General features: G+C 38.7%; 1 protein-coding gene across 4 annotated transcripts in view; it reads right to left on the reverse strand.

The window, feature by feature from the left end:
- EXOC2 (exocyst complex component 2) overlaps window positions 1–18,168 on the reverse strand; it is a 188,979-nt gene that overhangs the window by 79,375 nt on the left and 91,436 nt on the right. For all 4 annotated transcript variants that reach the window (XM_037893243.2, XM_043540186.1, XM_037893242.1 and 1 more), the window contains 4 exons: window positions 14,115–14,239; window positions 5,900–5,968; window positions 5,005–5,162; window positions 1,415–1,536 (listed from right to left, as the gene is read on the reverse strand). In XM_037893243.2, coding sequence (XP_037749171.1) covers window positions 1,415–1,536; window positions 5,005–5,162; window positions 5,900–5,968; window positions 14,115–14,239 — 474 coding nt within the window. The remainder of the gene's footprint in view (window positions 1–1,414; window positions 1,537–5,004; window positions 5,163–5,899; window positions 5,969–14,114; window positions 14,240–18,168) is intronic.

Below are 18,168 nucleotides of genomic sequence, written 5' to 3' on the forward strand. Positions count from 1 at the left end.
AACAAAATCTGCAGATGACAAAGACTGATAGAGTGGTAAATACTGATGAGGAGAGAGGAGTCATACAGAGTGATCTGGGTTGCTTGGTAAGCAGGGCCCATTCAACCCAAATGTGTTTGAATCAACCCAAATGCAAGGTTATACATCTAGGACCAAAGAATGCAGTTCATACCTGTAGAATATAGGACTGTATCCTGGAAAGCAGTGACTGATAAGGATTTAGTGGGCGAACAACTGAATGCGAACTCCCAGTGGGATGCTCTGGCCAAAAGGGATAATGCGATCACTGGATGCATAAACAGGGAAGTAGTGAGTATGAGCAAGAAAATGATTTTACCTCTGTATATAGTGTTGGTGATACCAATACAGGAATAATGCATCCAGTCAAGGTGACTAGATTTAAAAAAAGATGTCAAAAATTGGAGAGGGTACAGAAAAGAACACAAAAGTGATTTGAAGGCTGGAAAAAATGCGTTACAGTGAGAGACTGAAGGAGCTCAATGTGTTTAACTTATAAAAAGGGTCAAGAAGAGACTTGAAGAGGAAGAAAACACTGAGTAATAAAGGGCTCTTTAATCTCGTGGAGTAAGGCATAACAAAAACCGTATCTGGAAGTTAAAAGCCAGATGAATTTAAATTAAAAAAAAAATTGTGCCATATTTCTAAACAGTGAGGATGATTAACTATTGGAACAAACTAACAAGGGATATTGCCAATGCATCATCTCTTGAAATCTTCAAGCCAAGATTGGATTTCTTTCTGGAAAACATGCTTTAGTCAAACAAGCTATTGAGCTTAAATACAGGGGTAACTCATTGAAATTCTATGACCTGTATTACACAGGTTAGACTAGATGAACTAATGGTCTCTTTTGGCCTTAAAAATCTACGAATTCACGAGCCCAAAGAGCTAAACAGGACTCTAGAGACAGACAATGAGTATCCCTGATAAAACTGTAACTAAAATGTTGTGTAATGTTTTTAAGATTTGCTCACTTAGAAAAGAATATCCAAGCTTGAGAATATCCAAGCTGTTACAGAACAGAGTAGCAATAATGATGATTCATTGCATGGAATAGCTGTGTCATGGCAAAAAGTACAAATAAATTAAAGCTTGTCTGGTTTGAAAAAAAAGACTGTAACCTAGTGAAAAAAGTGGCTGCCTTATATTAAAGGTGGAGGGGGGGGAAGGCTCATAAGACAGGGAACAGTATTGTCAGGGAAATGATAGAATAACCTAATAGGTCTTGTACGTTGTGATTCTGTGAATTACAGGTGACCTTATTATTCATTCAAGTACCTAAAGTGAACATGGTCAATTCTAGAACACAGTCTGATTTAACCAAAGAGAAAATAAAAAATCCTAACCATATGCATGTAGGTCTGCACATTTCTTTTTTTTTTTTTTTTATTACCTTCAGCTGTGTGTTGTAAGGTGACCATTATACAACGTACTCGAAGATCCAAAATAAGATCCTGGATGATATGAAGCATATCATTTGGTATTTCAAGTGCAGTAAGGGACTCATAACTAAGCCTGGAAGGAGAAGAAAATAAAATGAAGGTTAGGTTTAAACCTACAGTTTTCTAGACAATACTGCTAAATATCACGAAGTTACTTAGGAGTTTCTTTTGCTTATGTATACTATTAGTCTCCTCAATAGTAAGCTTTTTAAACTGTGTGATCATCCATAATACCATAGGTATGTTTTACTGTCTGGTTCATTCATTTGTTGAACCCATATCAATGTAGAGCTTCACTGTTGTACTGTATAAACTTGACAAAGTTTAGGCCACTGATGTGCCAATACCACTGCATATCACAATGACCAATACTGTCTTGTCGTTTCTTTGTAATTCTCCACCTGTCTGTATCCATCTGTTGTCTCTTCTTTTATACTTAGATTGAAGGCTCTTTGGGGGCAAGGACTGTCCTTTTGTTCTGTGTTTGTACAGCACATCACACAATGGTGTTTTGGTCCATGATCGGCACTCCTAGGTGTGACCATAATATAAATAGATAAAATAAATAGCAACAGAGCCTGCAGTAAAGGTAACGTGAAGGTATACCACCCTAGCAGGGCATAATGGTTTCAGTGCCAGTGGGGAACACAGTTACTGTGCCACTTCTAACGACAGTACAGCATGGACTCACCCAACCCACTTAATTTCCACCAGCCCAGCACCACTGACTGGTGTGGAAGGGGGTGGGGTCATGCCTTATTCTCCCTATGAGGATTGTAGCACCCTATATACTTGTAACAGGCAGCATTTGCCGTCTTAACTGGAGGGCTGCAATTGTGCCCCACCTTTACACAGGGACACAAAGGAAGACCGGAGAAGAGTTAAGAACATAAGAATGGCCATCCTCGGTCAGACCAATGGTCCATCTAGCCTGATATCTTGTCTTCCGACAGTGGCCAATACCAGATGCTTCAAAGGGAATGAACAGAACAGAGCAATTATCAATTATCCATCCACTGTTCTCCAGTCCCAGATTCTGGCAATCAGAGGCTCAGAGACACCCAGAGCATGGGGTTGCACTCATGGCTATTTTTGTTTATCACCATTGATGCATCTATAAGAATGGCCATACTGAGTCAGACCAAAGGTCCATCTAGCCCAGTGTCCTGTCTTCCAAAATTGCCCAATGCCAGGTGCCCCATAGCAAATGAACAGAAAAGGTAATCATCAAGTGATCCATCCTCTGTCGCCCAATCCCAACTTCTGGCAATCAGAGGCTAGGGACACCATCCCTGCCCATTCTGGCTAATAGCCTCCAGAAATTTATCTAGTTCTTTTTTGAACCCTGTTATAGTCTTGGCCTTCACAACATCCTTTGGCAAGGAGTCCCACAGGTTGACTGTGTGTTGTGTGAAAAAATACTTCCTTTTGTTTGTTTTAAACCTGCTGCCTATTAATTTCATTTGGTGGCCCCTAGTTCTTATGAGGAGTAAATAACACTTCCTTATTTACTTTCTCCACACCAGCCACGATTTTAAAGACCTCAGTCATATCCCCCCTTAGTCGTCTCTTTTCCAAGCTGAAAAGTCCCACTATTATTAATCTCTCCTCTTACAGCAGCTGTTCCATACCCCTAATAATTTTTGTTGCCCTTTTCGGAACCTTTTCCGATTCCAAAATATCTTTTTTGAGATGGGGCGACCACATCTGCAGGCAGTATTCACGATGTGGGCATACTATGGATTTATATAGAGGCAATATGATATTTTCTGTCTTATTGTCTATCCCTTTCTAAATGATTCCCAACATTCTGTTTGCTTTATTGACTGCTACTTCACATGGAGTGGATGTTTTCAGAGAACTATCCACGATGACTCCAAGATCTCCTTCTCGAGTGGTAACAGCTAATTTAGACTCCATCATTTTATATTTATAATTGGGATCATGTTTTCCAATGCGCATTACTTTGCATTACTATCATCCATGAATTTATCCAATTTCTTTTTTTACCCAGTTATAGTTTTGGGCTTCACAACATCCCCTGGCAATGAGTTCCACAGGTTGATTGTGCCCTGTGTGAAGAAATACTTCCTTTTATTTATTTTAAACTTGCTACACTGGCTGCATCTCCTTAATGCTTCCGTATTGGGCAAGAACCAGGCAAATGGAGTCACTGCCATTCTCCCTACCCCTGATCTTGAGCAGGGCAGAAGTATCAGAAATAGCTAGCAGCAGGAACCAGGCTCCAAGTGTGGGCACTTGATAACCCTCCACCAACAACAAGGACTTTTGTGGGGTTGCAAAGCCATCATCTTTCCTGCTCCTCTTTCTGAGCAGAATGCAGGCACTGAGAGCAGCCATCAGAAGGGGATAGGCACAAATCTTCAAACTTTCATCACTCTATGTGCCACTATCACTGCCCTGAGATTCTGGAATGCCATCTGGTAACTATCAACAACTTTGTTCACACCACTACTATTGTCTGCCTAGCACGACCGCTTAATTAGTTGATTATAAGCCATCATTAGTTCACTTAACCATCTAGGAAATGAGGAATACAAGCAGTGGTCATCTGTGAAAACTCTGGTTTAAGTGCCTAGCCCAACATTAAAAAGAAGTACTTGTGGCACCTTAGAGACTAACCAATTTATTTGAGCATAAGCTTTCGTGGGCTACAGCATTGGATGCATAGAATGGAACATATAGTAAGGAGATATATATACACATACAGAGAACATGAAAAAGTGGAGTAAGAGGCTAATTAATTAAGATGAGCTATTATCAGCAGGAGAAAAAAAACTTTAGTGATAATCAAGATGGCCCATTTAGACAGTTGACAAGAAGGTGTGAGGATACTTAACATGGGGAAATAGATTCAATATGTGTAATGACCCAGTCACTCCCAGTCTCTATTCAAACCCAAGTTAATGGTATCTAGTTGCATATTAATTCAAGCTCAGCAGTTTCTCATTGGAGTCTGTTTTTGAAGCTTTTCTGTTGCAAAATTGCCACCTTTAAGTCTGTTACTGAGTGGCCAGAGAGGTTGAAGTGTTTTTCTACCGGTTTTAGCCCAACACTGTATCAGAATTTAAGAGGAGGCAAGGACAGAATCTAATTCTCCAAGATGACACTCAGCTGCCCTATTTATGAGGCCATCCCTTCTCTTCCTGCAATCTCCTGCCTCATTTACTACGCACCTTTCAACTTCTAAAACAAATGAAAAAGAGGTCCTACAGACAACAGCCTCATTCACTACACAACCCTGATTCATCTACAGAGCACTGTCCATCCTGTGCACTGATACAAGAGTCCTGAGTAAAAAATATAGCAATCAATCAATCATAATGCACATATGCACAAGAAGGCTGAATTAATCTTGCACAGGCAACGTTAATTTTGACATTTCCTAACTTTTGTGTCCTTTACTTTGCAACATTAATCATCTTTCAGTTGAATGTGCAAGAAAAAAAAAAAAAGCACAGTTTAGACTGTATTATACATACTAAAGACTCATACCATACAGAACAATAGCCCCAGTTACCTTACAGTCTGGATGACATGTGTTAGCCACTGTCCAGAGAGTTCAGATTTCATCTCCCAGCCACCATACTGTCTCAACTCTCCTTCTCTGAGGCTGAATGGAAGCAAAGCTCCACGGATCAGTTTTGCCAGGGACTGCATCACCTCCTGAATCATTTTCTGTCACAGCATAAAAGAACACCACAAAAATAAATACATAGAAACTGCATCAATATTTTTAACCAGTTACGTATTCATCACATAATCTAGCCTGAAATGACAGGCATACATTTCAAATTTCACTAAGGAATATAATTTTACTTACATAGTAAACATCCACAAAACAAAGCACTACAGCACTGTACAACATAATTAAAACAAATACAACATATAAAACAAAAAAAATCACTTTAACATAAACACAAACAACAGGGTCCAAATTAGGAAAGGGAAGGCAATAAACATAGGGCTAATAAGGATCACTGCAAAAAACAACTGAAAAATAAAAAAGATTTAAGATTTTTTTTTTAAAGGAGAGATAAAATAAAATGGATTTCGGGGGTTGGACATAAAGAAAGTGAGTTCCAAGATGTAGGGCCCACCACAGCCAAAGTGTGATCGTCTGTAGAGGCTTCAGATGTGACGGCAGGTTCTTAAATGGCCGGTGATGTGTAAGCATACTTGCCAGTACAAGATATCTGTCTTTTACTTAGATTGTAGTCTCTTGTGGAGCAAGGATCAGGGCTTTTTTTTTTTTTTAAGCTACTATTGTTTTTTGGGTGCTGAATGTAAAACAGCTTAAAGGAGCCTGATTATTACAGGGTCAACGTTCACCACTATTTGAAAATTAAGCCTTCTTCAGGTGTCTTAATTTGAAGGACCACCTAAATGAAAATAAGTCTGCACACCAAGCTTACCTTGAAATCATTTTGTCTTTGCCTAGCGTTCTTCTTTGATCTTTCCATTTGACCAGATTTTTCAGCAGTCTTGTAAAAATGAGAAACAATTGAAAAGTATCAGTGTCTCGTAACCATGACTTTCAATTTTAAAACCATTCTAAAAACGGTGCATCAAGGCGAAGGTGTTAAAAGTGATTAGTGAGTTTACAATGGGATAAAAGAAGCTAACTCAAGTCACATCTACAAGCAAAGTCTCCACAAGTCAACAAGTATTTACTTATAGTAGCTATTAAGCTGCTAGTGTTTAAGTGTGGGGCACAATATGCCATAAGAACCTAAAATAAAAGATGGAAGTAAAATAACAGTGTAAGAAGTATAAGCTTCATTGAAGTCAAGCAATATTTTCCTATTATGATTTTGCATTAACACTGTTAAAAGAGCTCTAAAATCCATGGCTCAATCCTGCAGTAAGTCTGCAGGAAAAGAATCTTCAAGTTCCCAGTAGGTGAGAGGTGCCTGGAGGAAAATTTGGGTCTAAAATAAAGTACATTCTTTATAATGATGGATAGTGCAGAAGTACTGTGTGTTCCCCTTTTTCTTTTGGTTTAGTACTTTGTTTCAGAAGACAGAGGCCATTATTCTCCACAGTGAAGAACTAAATCATCTGTAATGGACTTACTACGAAGATTTATCATCATCTTGCTGGACAATTCACATCTCTGAAAATTTAGAAGCACGAAAGCACATCTGCACTAGCAACTTTGGTTACAGTTGCGTGAAGAAAAGAATATGGCTTAAACAGTGCTCTACTGTTAGCAGTTTTCAAATGAAAGTAATAATTATATATTTGTGGGCGAAGTGTGCCATAACACAAAGTAAGTTTAACAGAAAAAGCTGTTTAAAAGATTGGATTAGAAAAGTAGGTGAAATTATATAGCTAAGAACATTTGCTAATTTAATGTATGCACTGTGACACCTACTGGACAAAAGATATATTAGCAGAATTGTAGTTTGGAAAAGATACTCTTAATACTGTCCTCAAAGCAGTATATAATCACTATATTTTTTTAAATGACTAAATAAGTTTCATGGGGTTTTTTTTAATAATTCATCATTTGTTAGAAGTTCTTCAGATTATTTTTATGAATGCCAAATAAATTTTGTAGTTAACATAAAATTACCAACAAGAAATTTAAATAGAAAGTAGCTTTTAATCAAAAACACTTTAGAGTTTTTAAATTCTCTGTTTTCCTTTATTATTCTGAACTGTACTATCTTATATTAATTAGAACAATTCCTGCATATTACTGATGAACCTCATATGTTCTTTTATGCTTTTTTCTGATAAAAAAATCAATCATATTGAATGAACTTGTCTATGCTGTAGGTACCTTTTAAAATATTACTAAAGTTTTAAAACAGTTTTGATTGCTCCCTTAAAGCCCTGATGTGAAGTTATATTAAAGAAAAAATATAAAAGATCTTAAGATATTTTTTCCCTTAGTGATTTCGTTGAATAAAAATCTTAACCCTTTCCTGCACAGACAGACCAAAACTACTTTGTGGTGAGATCAACGGTTGTATTTCACTGTTTTGACTTCACATATGCTCCTTCATATGGATCTGAGTGGTTCAAAGAGCTGCAAACTTTTTAAGCTGTTAGAAATAGCACATAAATCTTTAACTGACACTATTCTAAGACAAACAGCCTACCTTTTTGCCAAGAAAAATATATATAACTTCACAACAGAAAATAAAACCAGCTTGTTATTTATCACTGGGTTTTTCTTTTGTATTAGAGTTAATCTATTTCAGGCTTCTGGATTTCACTCAAATGGTTGTTTTCATGATTTTTTCTCTCTGTCTCCAAAACTATGGTGAACAATATTTTGTTTCTCACATGTCAATAAATAGCAAGGAAACATAGTAAGGACATCTTCAATGATGCCTAAAATCCATACTATTGGCAAAATTCTACAGCTTGTGGGGGTGTTGTGGCTGAAGCTCTGCTCAGGAGCGCCTAATGAGGTTTCTGAGGCCCCCATCCATTTTCAGATAGCTAGTGGCAACAAGAGCCTGCACTGCCCACAGGATTTTGGCCATTTCCTACATATGGACAAAAAAGGAGCAAAGGGATGAGGATGAGTTGCTTGTGCAGTCAAAATCTGGCCCTATGGAAGTACAGTATAGGTATCTTAACAGTATAACATGCAAACTAACTCCCAACTTTTTTGAAATGGAAACAATGTTCTGACCAGACATTATACAAGATTGCTGCATTCTCTCTTGCACTTACTCTCATAAGCAGAACTACTCAACTTTGTTTACAATTGTAAACATGGTGTCAGTGTCTCTTGAAATTTCTCACAGAGAGAAACTACATTAATTTACAGTTGAGGGTTTGAAGTCCAAATCCAATCTCTAATAACTGGAAATGTATTATTACCAAAACTGTAGTTATTTTCAAATTAAAAGCTTCAGGAGGATTCTCATTGCCTTCACGAGACTCATGGCATGATTCTCTATGGAAAAAACACTGGGCAGGAGTCAAACTCCTACATTTTAATACTGCCTCTACTTCTGGATCACTGTATGGCATTGACAAATGCACGTTATCTCTTTTCCTCGGATTTCCAAGTATGAAATGGGGAAAACAAAATGCATCCACTTCTGAGGATTTTAGGTGAGTGGCAGACCACACCAATTTGGTTGACTTAATGTACCCTCTGTACACACATGCACATCATATATCATCATTTGGAAGCTTATTAGGTCTACTTGTAAGATGAGATATGATATGGAGCCATCATGTGGTGCTATTACCATAGAAATGGAGGATAAAAATGACACCATAAATATGTTAAAATGATCCCTTTGAAATAATTTTCATTCATTTCTTTAGTTTAATGACACTAAGTTTTACTCAAAGACATAAAATTGGATTTCTTTGTGACCTCAAAGCACCACCGCAACAATCTAAACCAGCGTTTCTCAAACCGGGGTCCACGGACACCTGGGGGTCCCAGAGGGTACCCTAGAGGGTCCGCAGGCCCTGCTGATCAACTCCTCCTCCTCCTCCCTTCCAACACCTTAGGCACACTAAAAGTCCAGTTGCGCAGTGGGGCGAAGACAGGCTTCCTACCTGCCCCAGCTCTGCGCCACTTCCAGAAGCAGCCAGTACGTTCCTGAGGCCCTGGGGGGCAAGGTTGGTTGGGGGTAGCGGGTCTCCGTGTGCTGGTCTCCCCACCCAGAGCGCTGACTCCACAGCTCCTATTGGCCAGGAACTGTGGCTAATGGGAGCTTTGGGTGCAGTGCCTGCGGGCAGGGGCAACACACAGGGACCCCCTGCAAAGGAGCTGCAGCCAGAGAGATTTGCCGGTCGCTTTCGGGAGCCACCAGGGGTAAGCACCATCTGGACAGAGCCCTAACCTCCCGCATCCCAACCCCCTGCCCCAGCCCAGAGCCCGCACCCAAACTCCCTCCCAGAGCCCAGACCCCTCACCTCCTCCTGCACCCCAACCCCCTGCCCCAGCCTGGTGAAAGTGAGTAAGGGTGGGGAAGACTGAGCAACGGAGGGAGGGTGGATGGAATGAGTGGGGTGCATGACCTCAAAAGGGTGGGTCAGGGGCATGGCAAGGGCTGAGCGGGTGGATTTGAGGGTCCCCAAAAATTTTAAAATCAAAACGGGGGTCCTTTGGTTGCTAAACTTTGAGAACCGCTGATCTAAACAATTTAAAACAAAATCTAGTAATACATTTGTATTGGTATAATTGAAATGTGATAATGCTGGTGACATTTCTGGGCAATTATTATCATCTTGTACATCATCATGATCTCTGTCAAGAGTGAGTGGGCTACCACTGTCTTTGTTGCTTTGGCATTTACACAGTTTTGTGCAGGCAAGAATGTTATAGCTACAGACACAGTTGATTGCTCAGCAACCCTTACTGGTACAGGCACAAATAAGCTTGTAGAAGGCTCAGATGCCACTGGGCCTTTGAAGAATACAGGAAGCTCTTCATCATCTTCATTTTACCTTCCATGTTGTAATGGTGATCCATTATTTGCTTTACCTATGTGTGAAGACATCCAAACCTTTGTTTGCCAAGATGCTGTTGTGACATGCTCTTCAAAACTCTCCCCACATGGTGGGTTTCTGGCCAGGGACCAGTCCTTTCTGATAGCTAGACTGAGGTGCAAGCAAGTCAGGTCTTTGTGGGTCTTTTTTTCACTCTGGTCATACAGGACTATTATCAACTTCCTTGCTGCAGAATCTGCAGCTTGTCCACCACAATCTCCCAATTTGGACGACTCTGAAGCGGTACGATCACTTTGTTTTGACAACATTAAACACAGATTTTTTTTCTCCTATACCAAATAGGTATGTCACAGAGTCACATGCTGTTAAGGCATGTAGATCAGGAAGCATGTTGCAGATGTCCAGAGTGAGTGCATCACAAATTTCATGCACAGATATGAAGAGATATTTGTTAGTTGTGCTGGTAATGATGGTTGTTTCGATCCACATGTTATCTAGGTGTTCTATTTTTGGAAAGTAGTGAACAGCAAGGACCAAAACATCTGTATCAGGTGACCTAATTACAATAGTTCCATTGACACCAAAAGCCGTACTGGCACATACATCATACAGAAGCATCCTATCAGCTTTCTCTTGAATACTGTACAGGTCTTGGGCTTCTTCAACAGCTCAACTGGTGATGGACATTGCTGCTTCACCACTGGAAAAGTGGTATTTGTGTTGGGTGCGCTCCTACACTCAGGTGCATTTTGAACCATACATTCACAGAGGAATTTTGCAATTGAGTGTTCGTTGGATGCCATGTTTTAAAACATTTTCCCATGGAGGCACAGGGTGTCCACCAATCACCTGGTATTTCTTGCATCCAACCTTAGATCCTGTCCAGAGCTATTTTTCTGAAGTTTTCAGAGTTACTATTGTCATACCCCTCAAAGACTCCAATTAAAGAATTAGCTTCAAATCCTTTTAGGACCTGTCTCAAGTACTCAGCAGCCAATTTATCAAATGTGTAGACTTTGCCTCCAGCTATCATTTGTATCACAGCCTTGGCATCTGAGAGGTACACTATAGTTTCTTTGTTGCATGCTCTTAGCTCATGGATTTTTTTCAGCTTGAGCTTTCAACAGATGCCCTAATGCAGCTTTGTCTGTTCTTCTTATTGTTCCATCACCACGAAAAAGGGACATAGGCACAGATCCTATTGGGTGACTGAGGGTATGTCTCTACTTAAAAGGCTACAGCGGCACAGTTGCAGTGTTTCAGCTGCGCTGCTGTAACACTTCAGTGTCGACACTCACCACAATGATGAGAGAAGTTGTCTAGTCACTATAGTTAATCCATCTCCCCCACAAGAAGTGGTAGCTAGGTCGATGGAAGAATTATTCTGTCAACCTAGCCATGTCTACACTGGGGACTAGGTCAGCATAGCTGTCTGTCTCAGGGGGGTGGATTTTTCATACCCCTGAGAGACACAGCAGTGCCAATATAAGTTTTCAGTATAGACCAGCCCTAGGAACAGTCGCAATTGAAACATCATCTCTCCATCTTGCTAAGGATAGGGCTCTGTGGGAAAACAATTCTGGGACTGAGAGCTGTTATGATTGTCCCTCCTTGCCAGACTTAAATTTAGTCTTCTTGGCTATGTAAGCAAATGTTTTGATGTGAAATTTCTAGACTGGGCTGAAGAAGCTTCATGTGCCATCAGAATCAAGTGCACCTCTCACAAATCTCTCCATTTGTTCTTCACCACCACCTGCTATTTTCAGTAGAGACTCTTGTACAACTGATGCTATGTGCAATCCTGTAGATGTGTTGATAAGTGCCTCTGGATGTGATTCAGGGTCAAATTGGTTTCTCATATTGTTGATGACATGGTTGATAAGAGCTGTAACATGCTCTTCATCCCTCTTCAGTACAGAAGCAAGGACTTAATTGTGGACTTTGTCTTCAGTACTTCTGGTTAGGCCCCCTCCTTCTCTCATAGCTTTCGCATATTCATAATATGAAGCTCTGTACCATCATCTCTAACACTAGTACTGACCCATGCATAAGTGTCACTGAATTAAAAATCTAGTTTCTAGAATATTTCAAAGGTTAGTACTGCATGCATAGGCAGTACAAATTAAAACCTTCTACCAGGCAGACTAGATACTACATTGTTTTGTACAAATGCTTAAAAATGGGGAAGAATTACATTAGAAATTCACGTATAGTTATATCTACCCACTAGGCAATACAAACTATGAGAACGCAATCTACTGCTACTGGTGCATAACCTTCGGCGTGAGACTGATCTGATCAGCACATTTCAACTGAAAATATAGAAAACTATTATAATCACTTGTGAGATACTTTGACAATTAAGAATATGCAATGTGAAAACATTTCATGTTAGTACATTGCAAAATATTGATATTCGAAACTTTTCTCACATGCTAAACAGCTTCATCATTCCTGGAAAAAAAAATTTGCCCATGCAAAACCAATACAATCATTTAATACAGTCATTTGGTAGCTTTGACCAATAAACACCACATGAAGGTGATGAAATTAATTTAAAACAGTAAAAACTGTGGTCATAGTCATGTTGCAGTGTGTCCGCAACTGTGCAAATATGACACTTTATCATTTTGGGTACCATTGTTTCACCTCACCTACAGGTTTACAGCACCACTTGACAGTTCCAAATCATACCTCATGTAAATGCACTTAAAATAAGCTTTCAAATTATATATAATTTGACCTGATCTTTTTAAGGTCAGGCTTGACAAAGCCCTGGCTGGAATGATTTAGTTGGGGATTGGTCCTGCTTTGAGCAGGGGGTCGGACTAGATGACCTCCTGAGATCCCTTCCAACCCTGATATTCTATGATTCTATGATAATGTAGGTGCGTAGGTTGCGTACATTAAACTCCAAAAATACGGCACATGACATTTTTCTAGGAATTAGACTGAAATCAACCATCATATTGGTAAGAACTTCATATACCACAGCTCAGGGTCTGATGTGAACTGATGACTTAGCAATTGAAGGTTCCCTATTCTATTACCAGCCAATGACTTTCATCATCATTGGATAATGGCATAATTATACTTCCTCTTCTAGGGATGCCCCACCCTTAGTATCCTGCTACTGGAAAAATAGAGAAATGGCCAGACCATTTTCAGCCTAACTTTTTCTGCCAAATACACTGTAGTTTTGTAAACTGGTGACTAGCAATTATACAAATCAAAAGATATTATATTCTCTAGTTATAATGGTTATACGACCGTATGCTGTATGCTATGGATATGTGAATAATTACTAAGTTATTAACACTATCATTTTGTATGATCACTGGTTTGAGTTAGATTCCTTTTGATGATAGAGCTTGAAAAATATTTTCTGTTGCTCTGGGCATGACACAGTAATGTTACACAATTAATGGGCCAGATTTACTTAACACAAGACTGGACGAGGGACACATACAATTGTGACACATGCCACTACAGTTATTTTGCACATAGGTTGGGTACACTTGTGTGTTTGTGTGTGTGTGTGTACACAATTTTAGACTTCTGTCATTTTGAAACTCTGGGTTTAAATCTATCCTCATATCCAAATTCTTCAAAGTCACAAAATATGTATGCCCATTCCAGAGTCAAACACTATCGCTCTGGCTTTGTCTCTCATATCTTTAAGATTCATCTAGTTTATCATTTCTTAAGATTACCAAACATCTTGTCTCCTTTCTCAGGTGTTGCTAAATGTAAGATCCAACATGGGACAGTTGGTTGATGATCTTGACAAGCAGGACTGAAATTATGTACATTTCAATGGTTAAGAGTAGGTCACTCAGAGAACTATACTACAGTACAAAATAGTTCCTATTGTGAAGCCTTCCGTTTTTTGTTTTTTTTTAAATAGCATCCTTACATATATGTTGCTAGGAAATTTACTGATCAGCATTCATAACATACAAAGTAGGTCCATTGCTTCATCCCAAATCGACCACCAATCAGTAGATGTACAATTGCTTATGTCATTCTGCAAATCTCTGTAATCCAAAAGCTGCAAAGACATCTTAGTCAGGCGTCTTCTCCACTGAGGTACTATACTTCTGCAGTTTCAAACTCAAATTTAAATACAAAATAATTCCTATGAGCTTTGTCTATCTGAAGACATTTAGGTTACGTGTATGCATGAACCCATACCTCACTGAAAAGGCTTCCATTCACATAAGAAATCCAAAGCTTCCAGAAGTTGGGGAGCTGAATTACAACGAGTTTTGTCAACTTTTCAACAAATGCAACTTGTTGAGGAGCTTTACAACGCCAAGCTAAGCGGAAAAGAGAAAGAATAAATAACTTTGAATTGATAATAAAGCTATTTTTAACATGCTGCTGCAGTGTGATATAAAAAAATGGATCTATCATGCATATCTATAATTTCTCAGTTGTTAATGGCAACATTTTACGACTTGGTCCATATGGCATATAGCTTGTGTACGTGTAAGATTTATTTCCATATATTCTTTTGAGGGGGTTGGTACTATAAGTATAATATGTCTTCTATATAGAGGTGCTCGTATGGCCCCACTGAATTATATTGTACATCTTAACAATCCACTAGCATAAATCGATCTTTAAACCAGGCTAAATGATAACTGAACAGGGAGGATCAGAGACTTAGCATTAAAAGATGGGGTGGGGGAGGGGGTGGAAGGAGGCAGTACAATTGTCTTGAAATGAAGGCAAAAGACTGGGAAATGGGAGATCTGAGTTTTATTTCCAGATCATCCACAGACTTCCAGTGTGATCTCACTCATCAACCTCGCCACAATTTCATTAGCGAAGCCTTAGTTTCATTCTCTGTAAAATGGGGATGGATACTGACACTGTAGGTGGGAGGCTAAATTTATTAATATTTGTAAAGCAATTTGAGACTCTTGGATGACCAGTACTATTAGAAGTTCAAAAAATCATAATAAAAGTAAGTGTAGCTTTTCTCATTTGGGACATGAGACCAAAAAATAAGAGAAAAATTATCTGAAGTTGCATAAACCTCTATATAAACCTGGTACCTTACCCATCACTAGACATCAATAGAGTCACAACTCTGGGAACACAGGGGAAGAGGTGGATCTTCTCCTGTTTTCTTGTCAGGTGAGAGACGGGAATGAGGAAATACAGGAGAGGGTGGATGAGCATGGAAAGCGCAGGTGAGATAGGAAACTTCCACCTCCAATCATGTTTGTCTTCTCCATTTGATTATCACAGCTATGTTTTTTAGCAAACTATTCTGCATCAATAAATAAACGTTGCACGCTTTTTATGTCAGATTCCAGCAAACTATGTGGGCGCAAAGAAGCCAAAGACCTTTAAACTGATTACAAAGGGGACCTGAGATTTTTTTGAATAGTCTTAGGTCTTTCACAAATTACACAGTTAACGAGTGTGAAACTACTTTACATGATTCCATGGGAGCATGGAAGACTACTGGATAGCTTATGGTATTTGTCTTTCATCTATTACAAAAATATTGGTCATATATTGGTCATATAGCATAGAAAGTCACCAATTAGACAAACATGAGCCCATATAAAACTGGCTGATTAGCACTCTGTGTCAGAGCCCCAGCAATTACTTAAATGTTTTGGTGATGAGTCATGAAGCTTTTCAGGACACAGCTGTGCTTCCCGTGACATCCACCTCTGATGATCTAGATCAACTGCTGGCGGCGAGGTGCATTTGAGCTTTCTCTCTCTGCCCCCGCCCTCTGAAGTTCTCATTTTGCTGATAATGTATAAAAATCTTCCTTCGTAAAGAGATAACAACCTAAGTAGGAATTTAGGGGCTAGGGGCACTTGAAAAGAGAGCACAGTGACCATTTAATATTGTCTGGAGCATTACTCTGGCATAAATAAATTGTAACAGAAATAAGATTTTTGAATGCTTTAGCAAACAATCTTCATGTTGCCCCAGTGCCCAGCCCTCAAACAAGGGTCATACCATAAATGCTTGTAACTCCTTATAAATAATTAATTGTAACGTAATATAATTTACATATATATTTGAACCTTCAAAGAAATATGTTCTTCGCCAATTTCAAAAAATGACTCAATCTGAGTCTGCACTGGGCTGGTGATGGGGTGAGGCTACTTCATCTCACAACACTAGCAAATTCTGGCCATAGAACCCCTGGATAATCAAGTCAGTATCCTTGATGGTGGTGGACAGACAGATAGGAAACTCCTATTCCTGTTGCCAGAATAAGGAGGAAACTGGGCTCCATGTTGATCTCCCTGGCTGTGGTAGCACACATGCTGCTCTAATCTATGCCTAGCTGCCTAATGGGCCAAAGGCCCGTTCCAGCAATGGATGATAGCTAGAACACAGAGATGTCCTGGTTGTCCCATTTTTTTTCAGGAACTGAGTCGTGTAGACCTAATCACCCTGCAATTTCCTTTAAACAACAGGTATTGTCAAGTAACTGGTTAAGACAGGTGATCTATATTAGTGTGACACGTGAGAATTTAACTGAAGAACGTGGCTTATGTTTGAAATGTACAACACTGTGGGTGAGCGTAAAGGCCCAGCTCTGCTGCCAAGAGACGAAAGATGCAACATTTCAGATGGGGATTTCTGGGGTGGGAAGTTGGAAGGCTCAAGAATCTACTTTATAATAGAAACAACCTTAAGTAGTCATTACTGTAGCTGCACAATATGCTATACTTTAAAACTAGTCACACTCTTCTCAAACTATACATTTAGTATTATTCTGACTATTAATTCTACAAATCTCTCTTTAGTGCCTAAAACACTGATTCTGTCCAAGATCAGTGCATGGTGTCCTTTATGTATGCTGTAGGACCTAGATATTGTGGAGTTAAAGGTGTAACTGCAGCCATAGTTCAAAATTCCCTGCAAATCTATCTAATCAAGCCAGAGTCAATGTAATTTGAATTAGCTAGTTTGTATTCAACTTTCTTTGAATTTTTTCCAGAATTCACTGCAGCCATAATGGTGCATCATGCTAGTGAATAACATGGATCAACGAATCCTCTGAGCAACATCAAGTTTTGGCCTAAATATGCTCTTTAATATCAAACTTTCTGTGATGTAAATGTAGATAAACTACATGTAACCAAGGATAATAAGCAAAGTATAATAGTCATTAGTACCTCCATTTCAGGATCTCAAAGTGCAAAAAAACAAAATAAATTAAAAGCCTTTTCTCTAAGAACATCAGGTAGCACAGGCAAACAAAACTAAAAGGAATGGGTAAGACTATTTTAGAATTCTTATGGAAGAAGTTTTGTCAGTTTCATAGTATGGCTGGAAAATGTTTTAGTTCATATTAGTAACAAAGTTAAAAAGAAGTTTAGGCTTTTATATGAGACTAACAAGGGGCTTGATGGGACCAGCCCACCATACAGACTGTCCTTTGCAAAATATGTAAGCAACGATAGCATCTTCACTTTTATCCTGCAGAATTTATTACTATTTTTATAGTAACCAAGAGGGTGCTAGCCATTTTGCAAAAAAAAAAAAAAAAAAAAAAAAAAAAAAAAAAGCCAATGCATTGCCTTATCCCACATTGCTTGAAAGCTAATTTTAATCATGGAGATAGAGTGAGGAAGGACAACGGTGACAGCAATAAAGTCTTGTGGTTACTTCGTTTTAGCATGCGGATATTTTGGTGGTTCTGTTTAATTTATATTTTTCCTGTGAATATTCAGCATAAAAAGAATATGAAACAATGGTATAAACTTGCAGTTAAAGAATAAACTACAATGGTAAAAAATAGGGCTGTCAAGTGATTAAAAAAAATTAATTGCAATTAATTACACTGTTAATAACAGAATACCATTTATTTAAATATTTTTGGACGTTTTCTATATTTTCAAATATACTGATTTCAGTTACAACACAGAATACAAAGTGTACTGTGCTCACTAAATATTTATTTTTGATTACAAAGATCTGCACTGTAAAAAACCCAAAAGAAATAGTATTTTTCAATTTACCTAATACGAGTACTGTAGTACAATCTCTTTATCATGAAAGTTGAACTTATACATTTAGAATTATGTACAAGAAAACTTGCATTCAAAAATAAAACAATGTAAAATTTTAGAGCCTGCAAGTCCACTCAGTCCAACTTCTTGTTCAGCCAATCACTCAGACAAACAAGTTTGTTTACATTTGCAGGAAATAATGCTGCCCACTTCTTGTTTACAATGTCACCTGAAAGTAAGAACAGGTG

Source organism: Chelonia mydas, chromosome 2, assembly GCF_015237465.2.
Source record: "Chelonia mydas isolate rCheMyd1 chromosome 2, rCheMyd1.pri.v2, whole genome shotgun sequence".
NCBI lineage: Eukaryota > Metazoa > Chordata > Testudines > Cheloniidae > Chelonia > Chelonia mydas.